Source organism: Urocitellus parryii, chromosome 6 (genome assembly GCF_045843805.1).
Source record: "Urocitellus parryii isolate mUroPar1 chromosome 6, mUroPar1.hap1, whole genome shotgun sequence".
NCBI classification, from domain to species: Eukaryota; Metazoa; Chordata; class Mammalia; order Rodentia; family Sciuridae; genus Urocitellus; species Urocitellus parryii.
The window spans coordinates 89,567,863-89,580,286 of record NC_135536.1 but is presented as its reverse complement, the minus strand read 5'-3'; the positions used below and the strand labels follow the sequence as shown (position 1 = coordinate 89,580,286).

The 12,424-nt window shown below is 33.0% G+C and overlaps 1 protein-coding gene across 1 annotated transcript in view; it reads left to right on the top strand.

Annotated features, from left to right (window-relative positions):
• The window catches only part of Tmem87a (transmembrane protein 87A), a 61,595-nt gene that overhangs the window by 17,933 nt on the left and 31,238 nt on the right, over nucleotides 1–12,424 (top strand). Inside the window, exons 7-10 of the mRNA XM_077799461.1 lie at nucleotides 1,666–1,783; nucleotides 10,007–10,068; nucleotides 10,803–10,986; nucleotides 12,204–12,303. Coding sequence (XP_077655587.1) covers nucleotides 1,666–1,783; nucleotides 10,007–10,068; nucleotides 10,803–10,986; nucleotides 12,204–12,303 — 464 coding nt within the window. The remainder of the gene's footprint in view (nucleotides 1–1,665; nucleotides 1,784–10,006; nucleotides 10,069–10,802; nucleotides 10,987–12,203; nucleotides 12,304–12,424) is intronic.

Here is a 12,424-nt window from a genome sequence, read left to right as displayed (position 1 = left end):
TTGTCCATCAGAGGAGCAGAAAGAAAAGAATGAAAACAAGTGAACAGAGCTTAGAAGACCTGTGGAACACCATCAAGTATACCAACATACACATAATGAGAATATGAGAAGGAGAAAAGAGAAAGATATGAGAAGACTAGTTGAAGAAATAATAGCCAAATTTGATGAAGGCTTGAATTTCAAAAAGATTGAGAACCATCTCAAACTTGAACTCCAAGCAGGAATGAAAAACAGTTTTTTATGTCCATGAAATATCATTCATCCATAAAAATGAATGAAATACTTAAACATGTTTCAACAGAGATGGACCTTAAACAAGTGTGTTAAATGAAAGAAGTCAGCTCAAAAGGACAAATAATGTGATTCATTCCATATATGAAATGTCCATAACAGAGGAATCTATAGAGACAGGAAATAGACCAGTAGTTTTAAGTGGTAGGGAGAAGAAGAGATGGAATGTTATTGATTAATGAATAAAGATTTCCTCTTGGGATGTTGAATATGTTGTAGAACTCGGTGGGGGTGATGTTTGTGCAATATCGTGCATGTACCACATTACATGTGAATTATACATAATAAAATTGTTAAAATTATGACGTGGAATTTACCTCAATTAAAAAATGTAAAAAGAAGATAATAGTACCTATCTGATAGGATTATTTTGGGGATTTAGTTTGTAGTAAGGGTTACATGCCTAACAGTGCTTGGCATATAAATGTTTTTTAAAACAATTTTTTTTTTTTTTGGTGGTGGTGGTGGTGGTGCTAGGGATGGAACCCAGGACCTTATGTAATTGAGGCAAGCATTCTACCAACTGAGCTATATCCCAGCCATAAATTTTATTTTTACAAGGTCAAAATATGTACATTCCAGAGTTAAATGCATACTTTTGTTAAATCCTGGACTCTGAGACAATTAATCAGTACCTTTTGAAATTTGTAAGAGTAGTTTTAAAATATATAAAATTAATAACAAAGCAGTTTATTACACAAAATAAATTTTATTGGCTAATAAACAAGTTCAGGAAAGGGTCAGTAATTCTGGGTAATAGAACATACTCTAACTATGGTGTTGAAGCTGTGAATTTTCCTCACAAACTCTGCAAAATCTTGTCAGAGGACTTGAAGGCTATTAACTTCTCTTACCTCAACAGGCAATGACTCTTGCCTCCCATATAGACTAGCCCAAGATAAAATTTTTTACTAAAGTATGAGACTATGTCAGAAATTCTGGTAGTTTTGGAAAAGTCTTTGAGCAAAGGCAATCAGATTCAGGAATTGATGTATATTATTCATGTTCATTGACATCAAATTCCTTAATTTTGTGATAACTGTGTAAAACGTAACAGTATCCTAGCATGCAAGGCTTAATGGTTAAGTGATTTTTAGTTGAGATTTTCTATGGTAAAAAGTAAATACATTAAATGTGACTTTTGTGTATAATAAGATACAAGGTGTCCTGTCTTTTAGTAATTTATAATCCAGCAACTTTATTGTTTGTACTGTAGACTTATTTTATTTGTTGTACCTACTGTTTTAATGAATGAAAATTAAGAACTCTGCCATGTTTCTGAGGTATATTCTGTAGCAAAAACCTCATATTATATTGCTAACTTGTGCTCTTAATTCTTAAGGCCTAAATTTTGATGCCTTTTTCCATCTCTAGGTAATGCACGAACCATTGCAAACCTGGCAAGATGCACCTTACATTTTTATTGTACATATTGGCATTTCATCCTCAAAGGAATTATCGAAAGAAAATTCACTAAGTAATCTTTTCACCAGTAAGTTCAATTCATTTCTGTTTTAAAAGTTTGGGTTAATTTTTACTTTATGTCATTTATGGCAGTAGGGTAACATTGTTTAAGCAAGGGAATAATTTAGTAAGAAAGTTCTTGTGAAGTGAAAAAAGTGGAAGAGAAAAATTAACATGTTTTTGCACTCGGTATTACCATTCAATCACAGGCACTTAACATATCCTTTCTTCTTAGATATTATAGATACTGGATTTCATTTTCCTTGGATTCTCTTTTAATTTTTTTTTTTTTTGTAATTGTAGGTGGACAGCATGCCTTTATTTTGTTTATTTTGTTTGTTTACTTTTATGTGGTGCTGAGGATAGAACCCAGTGCCTCACATGTGTAAGGCAGGTGCTCTGCCACTGAGCTACAACTAATTTTTAATCAATATCAATGTTCTCAGGATTCTGAACCAGAATTGTCAAAACTTGGTTACCAAGTCAAAATTTAAAATTTTAATTAACCTTGGTTATTTTTCAGTGCCTGAAGAATTATTTTTTAAATTTTCTTTCATACATGTACTTAAAAATTTTTTTTTAGTTGTAGTTGGATACAATATCTTTATTTTATTTATTTATTTATTTTTATGTGGTGCTGAGAGTCGAACCCAGCGACTCGCATGTGCTAGGTGACCACACTACCACTGAACCACAACCCCAGCTCCACCTCAAGAATTTTTCTTAAGTGTTCTTTCTGTTGTTTTTTTGTCAGTGCAGTCGTTGCTTCTTGCCTGGAGTTTGTCAATACCTTCCTAACTGATTGTACTTTCTTGGTGTCTGTTTTATATTTTCTTTTATTTTGTAGCTTTCTTTCTTAGCTTGATTTTTTTGTTTTGTTTTGTTTTGTTTTGTAGTTGGACACAATCTTTATTTATTTATTTATTTTAATGTGGTGCTGAGGATCGAACCCAGGTCCTTGCACATGCTAGGCAAGCGCTCTACTGCTGAGCCACAATCCCAGCCCTTACCTTGCTTTTTTAAAAATTTGTTTCAATTAGTTGTACATGACAGTAGAATGCTTTTTTGCACTTTAATATATCATACATAGATGGGATATAATTTCTCATTTTTGAAGTGTACATGTTGCAGAATCATGTTGGTCATGTAGTCATATATATATATTTGTAATGATGTCTGTTTTATTCTACTATTTTTCCTATCCCCACATCTCCTCCTCTTCCCTCCTATCACTTCCCTCTACCTAATCTAAAGTAATGCTGTTCTTACCTAGTGCCACCCCCCCTCTTATTGTGAATTAGCATCTGCATATTAGAGAAAACCTTCAGCCTTTGGTTTTATGAGATTGGCTTATTTTGCTTAGCATGATATTATCCAACTCCAACCGTTTACTAGCATATGCCATAATTTCACTCTTCTCTAAAGCTGAATAATACTCCATTGAGTATGTATACCAATTTTATTTTTCCATTCATCTATTAAGGGAAACCTAGGTTGGTTCCATAGTCTAGCTATTGTGGATTGAGCTCTATAAACTTGGTATGGCGCGTCACTATAGTATGCTGATTTTAAGTCCTTTGGGTATAAACCAAGGAGTGAGATAGCTGGGTCAAATGGTGGTTCCATTCCCAGTTTTCTGAGGAATCTTCATACTGCTTTGCATAGTGGTTGCACCAATTTGTAGTCCCCCCAGCAATGTATAAGTGTACCTTTTTCACCTCATCCTCGCCAACATTTATTGTTGCCTGTACTCTTGATAATTGCCATTCTGACAGGAGTGAGATGAAGTCTTAGAGTAATTTTGATTTTCATTTCTCTAATTGCTAGAGATGTTGAACACTTATATTCTTCTGTGAAGTGTCTCCTTAGTTCCTTTGCCCATTTATTGATTGGGTTATTTGTTTTTTTGTGTGTGTGTGTTAAGTTTTTTGAGTTCTTTATGTATCCTAGAGATTAATGCTTTATTGAAGGGGCATGTGGTAAAGATTTTTCTCCCAATCTGTAGACTCTCTCCCCATGTTATTGTTTCCTTTGCTAAAAGGAAGTTTTTTAATTTGAATCCATCCCATTTATTGATTCTTGATCTTTTTGCGCTTTAGGAGTCTTATTAAGGAAGTCAGATCCTAGGCTGACATGATGAAGATTTGGGCCTGCTTTTTCTATTTCTATGAAGAATGTCATTGGGATTTTAATAGGATTTGCATTAAATCTGTATAACGCTTTTGGTAGTATGGCCATTTTGACTGTATTATTTCTGCCTATCCAGGAACATGGGAGATCTTTCCATCTTCTGAGGTTTTCTTCAGTTTCTTTCTCTAATGTTCTGTAGTTTTCATTGTAGAGGTCTTTCACCTCTTTTGTTACATTGATTCCCATTTATTTATTTATTTATTTACTTATTTACTCGAGGCTATTGTGATTGTGAATGGAGTAGTTCTCCTAATTTCTCTTCAGTGGATTCATCACTGATGTATAGGAATGCATTTGCTTTACGGGTGTTGATTTTATATCCTGCTACTTTGCTGAATTCATTTATTAGTTCTAGAAGTTTTCTAGTGGAATTTTTGGATCTTCTAAATATAGAATCATGTCATCAGCAAATAGTGATAGTTTGACTTCTTCTTTACTTATTTGTATCCCTTTAATTTCTTTCTTTTGTGTAATTGCTCTGGTTAGAGTTTCAAGGATGATGTTGAATAGAAGTGGTGAAAGAGGACATTCTTGTCTTGTTCCAGTTTTTAGCAAGAATGCTTTCAATTTTTCTCCATTTAGAATGGCCTTGGGTTTAGCATATAAATAGACCACAATACAATAATACTGGATTACTTTAACACACCTCTCTCACTACTGGACAGATCTTCCAAACAAAAACTAAATAAGGAAACTGTAGAACTAAATAATACAATCAATAATTTAGACTTAACAGACATATATAGAATATTTCATCCATCAATGAACATATTATGCTTTGTGGCATAAGATATGGTCTATTTTTGAGAAGGCGCCATGTGCTTCTGAGAAGAAAGGATATTTGTTCATTGATGTAACATCAAAATCTCTGGGACACTATGAAGGCAGTACTAAGTGGAAAGTTTATTGCATTGAGTACATTCATTAAAAGAATAAAAAGTCAACAAATAAATGACCTAACACTACATCTCAAAGCCCTAGAAAAAGAACAGCAAATCAACACCAAAAGCAGAAGACAGAAAATAATTAAAATGAGAGCTGAAATTAATGAAATCGAAACAAGAGAAACAATTGAAAAAATTGACAAAACAAAAAAGTTGGTTCTTTGAAAAAATAAATAAAATAGATAAATCCCTGGCCATGAAGAGAAAATCAGAGATAATTCAAATTACTGAAATACAAGATGAAGAAGGAAATATCACAACAGACACATCTGAAATACAGAAGATAATTAGAAACTATTTTGAAAATTTATACTCTAATAAAATAGAAAATATCAAAGACATTGACAAATTTCTAGAGACATATGACCTACCCAAACTGAATGAGGAGGTCATACATGATTTAAACAGATTAATTTCAAGTAACGAAACAGAAAACAACATCAAAACCCTACAAACCAAGAAAAGCCCAGGATCAGATGTATTCTCAGCTGAGTTCTACAAGACTTTCAAAGAAAAATTAACACTAATACCCCTCAAAGTATTCCATGAAATAGAAAAGGAGAGAACACATCTAAACTCATTCTATGAGGCTAATATCACCCTGATACCAAAACCAGACAAAGAAATATCAAGGAAAGAAAACTTCAGACCAATATCCCTGATGAATATAAATGAAAAACTCTCAATAAAATTCTGGCAAATGTCATACAAAAACATTAAAAAGATAGTGTACCACAATCAGGTGGGATTCATCCCAGGAATGCAGGGTTGGTTCAACATACAGAAATCAGTAAACATAATTTATCATATTAATAGACTTAAAAACAAGAATCACATGATCATCTCAATAGATGCAGAAAAGGCATCTGACAAAATACAGCATATTTTCATGTTCAAAACACTAGAAAAACTAGAGATAGTAGGAACTTACCTTGCTTTCTTAAGTAGAATATGGAATAGAATCAATGATGGCAATCTTCTTTATCTTGCTTCTAACTTTACTGGTAATATTGGCAGATTTCACCCTTAAGTACAATACTGACTATAGATTTTTCAAAATACTCTTTTATTTGGTTAAGGATTTTTTTCCCCCCAAGTTTAGTAAGTATTTTTCTCTCTCCTCTTTTTTTTTTTTTTTTTTCTTTCAGTGCTGGGGATTGAACCCAGGGCCTTGCACATGCTAGACAAGCACTCTACCACTGAATGAAATTCCCAGACCTACTAAGAAGGAATACTCAATTTTATCAAATAGTATGATGATATAAATAGGCTTTCTCTTTAATATTTTAGTTTAGTTTTTGATACCAGTGATTGAACTCAAGGGTATTTGACCACTGAGCCACATTCTCATCCTATTTGTATTTTGTTTAGAGACAGAGTCTCACTGAGTTTTGCTCAGTGTCTTACTATTGCTGAGGCTGACTTTGAACTCAAGATCCTCCTGCCTCAGCCTTCTGAGCTGCTGGGATTATAAGCATGTGCAACCACCCTGGCTTTCATTTAATATTTTAATGTGATATATTAACTGGTTTCTAATTTTAGATCATTTTAAAATTTCTGGGATGCCACTCCTTGGTCTTGGTACACATGCCTTTGTGCCCTCTCATACACATAGAAAAACATTATTTGGTTCTGTTTGCTAGTATTTTTATTAAGTTTGTTGTTTGTGTTCAAAGTAAGATTGGCCTATACTTTAAAGTACTCATAAATTTTCTATAATAATAATAATAATAATAAATGTTTTACTTTATTTTTTTTTTGAACTTTTTTTTTGAGGAATTGTACTTCATAGAAGATTTTTAAGTTGTGGATGAAGTTATTGATGGTATTTACAAAAATCTATATCTAGCTTTAAAAAAATCCTTAATATTGCTTTTGTTTTCTCTTTTTAACTTGTTAAGTCTTCTTAGAATTTTGTTTTGTTTTTATCATAATAAATCAGCTTTTGATTTTGTCAATTTTCCCAACCATTTTTTTGTTTATTTCATTAACTGCTTTATCTTTTATTTACTTTTAAGCTTTTATGATTTTTGTGTTTAATGCTTAATTCCCAATTCAGAAATGAGTGTTATTGTGCCTTATGGTGATAAGGGATTTAGCAAATTTAGGCAAACCAGCAGGTGATGGGGTATGATTTCTGGACCCATAATTTTATGTGTATCCTTCAGGCTTCCTAGGCCCGTGACTTTCTAATGGATAATAGTCTCAAGGAGAAGTTGCTGGCATTTATTTTCAACCTTCTTTCTTTGAAAATGATGGAAAAGAGGCCCTCTTTCATTCCCACTTGAGTTGCCTTCATGCATCAAACCTGACTCTGGTTTCTCTTCTTTTTCTTTGAATCCTACTAGTTTCAGTGATTTATAGGAAATGCTGCCATAGCTTGGTTTTGGGCCCAGGATCCCACATGGTCAGGGATTCAGCCTTCTGCACTGTTCTGTGTTTCTGTTCAGTTTTCATTCTTGGAAATGTTTATTTTAAGCAAACTTTTAAAAAATACATATGTATATATTTTAGTTGTCAGTGGACCTTTATTTTACTTATTTATATGTGGTGCTGAGAATCGAATCCAGGGCCTCACATATGCTAAGCAAGCACTCTACCACCCAGCCACAACCCAGTCCCTGTTTATTTTTGAACTTGTGCCCTTTTTAAAAAAAAACTTTTTTTAATTATAGTTGACACAATACCTTTATTTCATTTATTCATTTCTATGTGGTGCTGAAGATTGAACCCAGCACCCTGCACGTACTAGGTGAGCGTCCCCGCTGAGCCACAACCCCAGTCCCTGAACCTTTACCCTTTTTGTTTTCTCCTTTATGTTTTATCCCTTGGTTGTTAGGAGCTCAGAAGGTAAATGAATACAGGACTTTACCATCTGAAAGTCCTAGAATTATCTCTCTAAAAAGTTTCATTATCTCTTCTTTCTTTTAAAACTTTTGATGGGGCTGGGGTTTTAGCTTGGTGGTAGATAACTTGCCTAATGTGTTTGAGGTACTGGGTTCGATCGTTGCTACCACATAAGAATAAATAAATATGTAAAATAAAGGTATTGTGTTCACCCACAGCTAAAAATATTTAAAAGAAGTTAAAAACCACCTTTGATTACTCCCCATTGCCTGTAAAGTGTCCACATTTTCCAGTAACATTTGAAAAATTATAATTTCCCCAAGTTTACTTTTTGTTAACTTATATTAATGCTATTGTATTGTACTATGTATGTTTAAGGCTATATGCCCTTTAAATACACAGCCCACATTTTCACAACAGTTTTTCTGTTTCTCTCTCTCTTTTTTTTTTTTTTTTTTTGTGGAAGTGAGTATTGGGGATTAAGGCCAGGAGTGCTTAACCACTGAGCAACATCATCAGTCCTTTTTATTTGGAGACAGGATCACACTGAGTTGCTGAGGGTTTTGCTAAGTTGCTGAGGCTGACTTAGAACTTGTGATCTTCCTACTTTAGCCTCCCAAGTCATTGTGATTGGAGGCTTGTGCTATTGTGCATAGCTTATTTCCTCTATCTGGAAGGCTTTTTACTTTATCATGGAAAATACTCATCCTTCTGGGTCTGGCTCAGAGGTATGGTTCTCTGTGTTGCTTTCTAAATCCCTTTTCCTTGCTAGATGATAATCCATTAGATGAAAGAAAACATCTTTCTATATGCTATTTCTCATAAGCCTGTAGCACATAGTGAGTGGTCCATAAGCATATATTTTAACATAGACCAGTGGTTAGCAATATTTTCTGTTCTTTTTATTTTGTTTTCTTTATTTTACCTAAGTTTTTCTTGAAGGGTCAGATAATAAGTGTTTTCTCTGTTGCAACTATGCCAACTGTGGTGGTGCAGAGGCAGCTGTAGATGATACATAAATGAGTGGATGTGACTATGTTACAATTAAATTGTATTTACAGAAGAAGTAGATGGCTAAAATTGATCTCTGTGCTGTATTTTGTTGACCTCTGGCATAGAATAAACAAAGAATGTGACACAAATATTCACTAATTATTTTGTTTGTTCTTTTATTAAATTAGGAAAGGGTATAGAGTTAATAACAATTCTGGTTTGTAAGTTTTATAATTGATCTTAAGGTATCCCCCCACCCCCCCAAGTATTGGATCTGGTTTACTTTCAATAATGGTATATCCTTTTAGTCTGATAAAAGCTAATAGGAAATTTTGATCAGATGGGCAGGAATTGCTTGTCTAGAGGTAATAATATTTTAGAAAAATCAGATTTTTATTTATCAGTCATACCTAGATTTTTACCCTTTTTTAAATCAATTATAGTTAATCTTAAAAAAATAGTACATCTTAAAAAATTAGTTTTATCAGTTATAGGCAGTCTTATAATACTCAATAAGTTTGCTTCAGTAAGACTGTCTTTCAGATTCATGTTGTTGCACTTTAATTATTGGCAAAAGTTTTAAAAAATGTTAACTACCAAGTTTTAAGAAAGTCCAATTCTTTTTTTTTTTTTTTTTTGGTGTCAGGATTCTAGATACATGATTAGGAAACTGGATTGTTTTCACTTTATTTTGTCGGCAGGTACATTATTTGTAAGAGTTAATTTGAATTTGTAGGTTTTAAAAAATACTTTCATTCTCTAAATAATACACTAAAACAACAAGATTATATAAAATTGAAGTCAGTTAAAAAAAGTAGTAGGAAAGTATAAATAAGCAGATATAGAAGATAAAGGTGATAGAATAAAAAAAGGAAGCCTTGTAAAAATTTTAGTGATATATTGTGAGAAATATACATATGAAGTGTATCTGGAATTTAGAGGAGATGAGGAATAGTTCTAGATAGCCCACTCAGAGAAGACTTTCTGGAGGAAATATAATTCAGTCTAGTCTTTATGGGATATGAGTCCATACTCATCCCACATCAGACTGGAGCATGGATTTTGGAAACCTGTGTAGGATATAGGATGAATGATGAGAATACTTAATGAATTTCAAAATGCTGTACAAATGTAATGCAATATTCGTAAGAATTGAAGTGGTTAAAAGTAAATGACCTGGTAAAATTGTCATTCATTTTGTCAAATAGTAGACAATATTAGACAAAAGTCTGATTTCTGAATCCATTAAATTAATTTTGAGGACTGTGTTTTGGCAGTGACTGTTGAAGTGAAGGGTCCCTATGAATATCTCACGCTTGAAGATTATCCATTGATGATTGTAAGTGAATTTATATTTTTAAGTTCAGTATTAAATGATTTTAGCTTGAAAAATTGTCCACGTTTTGTGGCAGTATTTTTTTTTTTAATTTTTCCTGTGCAGCTTAGAAAATGTTTTTTGATGTTCTGTACTTAACTTTATTAGACTGTTACTTTGGGAGAGTTATTATACCCTGAGGGCCTCATTTTTTTAACCTGTAAAATGAAGAGGTTAATGACTTTCAGATTTGAGACTTGAAAAGTATTTCATAGATTGTGTTACACTTCATAGTCTCTCTAGGATCTAAAGTAGGGCAACAACCCTACAACCCTATAGTTGTACAGTGATACAACCCTGTAGTTTCTGAGTCCACTCAAAGTAACTAAGTAATGAAGGTTTCTCCTATTCATTTTGTATGTGTTTATAGGCACATGGCTATCTGATTACTCTCTTCTTCTTTCCCTTTAATGGTTTTCCCATTTTGTGTTTTGTGATCTCTTCAGTGTTCTCATTTATATAAATTTGGATTGTGAGCTAAAAGAGAGCAGTCACCCTTAAGGATGAGTCCTTGTATACTCTGACTCTGCTCAAGAGGAGATAATTCTTCAACTTTTTTAGTATTACACTCCAAAAAAAATCATTTTTTTTCAAATAGAATGTAGGATATGTATATTTTTGTAGTTCGTTAAGACTTATAAAATTCGTAGCTCTTAGCCCTAATTCTCTTTTTCATCTCTTACCCAATTGGATGACAGTTCTTCATGGTGATGTGTATTGTCTATGTCCTGTTTGGTGTTCTGTGGCTGGCCTGGTCTGCCTGCTACTGGAGAGATCTCCTGAGAATTCAGTTTTGGATTGGTGCTGTCATCTTTTTGGGAATGCTTGAGAAAGCTGTCTTCTATGCAGAATTTCAGAATATTCGATACAAAGGAGAGTCTGGTATGTAATAAAAAAATTTACCAGTTTGAATGATTGGTGAAATGTATAAAAATTTTCCTAAGGTCAGTAATAATTAAATAGGTCTACTTTTAAAATTAGCTAATTATTAGAATAATTTAAGCAGAATCACTATGATTGTGACTTTTCTTTTTGATCTTGTAATTTAAGGGATTAGTGATATAAGGATACTTTTACTGAAATATATTCACAAAATAATTGCCATTTTGGGAATGATTATTAACACCATTAAATCTTGTTGCAATTGATATATAAGGCACCATTGTTGTTCTTTGTGATGCTGGTGATCAAACCTGGGGCCTCATACACACTAGCAAGTGCCCTACCACTGAGCTATATCCCAACCCTAAGGCTCCATTATTATATACATCAAGAAAGAAAGTAGGGCTGGGGTTGTAGCTCAGTGGGAGAGCACTTGTCTAGCATGTGTAGCCACTGGATCTGATTCTCAGCACCACATAAAAATCAATAAACAAAATAAAGATATTGTACATCTACAACTAAAAAAAATTAAAAAGAAAGAAACAGTACCAATTTAAGAATGCCAGTAAGCTGCCATTGATAGTAGGGTACATTTGATTTCAAATATCTTAAAAAATATGGAGGAAAATTGCATCCAAGAATTGATAAAATGTAGGGGTACCAAGAAAATAGGAAGTTGCTTTTATTTTATTAAGGTGAACTGGTTATATCAAGAGATTGCTTTGTACTGAAGTTTATTGAGATAGCTTCTGTAGCTTTCAGTTCTTCCACCAGGACATTTGATTGTTAATAATTATTGTTGCAAGATATTCTAATTAGATCTTTGAAAGGGCTTAAAGTAGTGGGTGCAAAGTTGAAAATCAGACACATGCATGTGTATGCATGTATGTTTTGTACTTTTCTATGTATAGCTATATTTTACTATTTTAAAAAATGGAGAAGAAATATCCTTGATACTACAAACATGTACAAATTGTCCATGTAGGGTGAGCTATTCTGTTAAGATTTTAGTGAAGTTGGGTAGGAGATGAGTTGAGCACATGTGAGTAAGATTTAAGAGATAACAGCTTGTATGCTTTTAAAAATTGTGGAAGAGGTTTTCTTTTTTATTAGGACTTTATATCAGTGCTTATTCTGAAGAGTGTTAGTGATTTATATTTGATATTGGAATTATGTCTTTTGTATAGTGTCATTTCTTGCTTTCTTTTTTATCGTAGTCCAAGGTGCCTTGATCCTTGCAGAGTTGCTCTCAGCAGTGAAACGCTCCCTGGCTCGAACCCTTGTCATCATAGTTAGTCTGGGATATGGCATAGTCAAGTAAGTAGTAATTTCCTATATGAAAGAGCAAATTAAAATGATGACTAAAATAAAATACTGTTGCAGGTTCCCCATATAGTAGTTCTGAAAGAAATAATTCTGAAATAAGAAAAGATCTGGA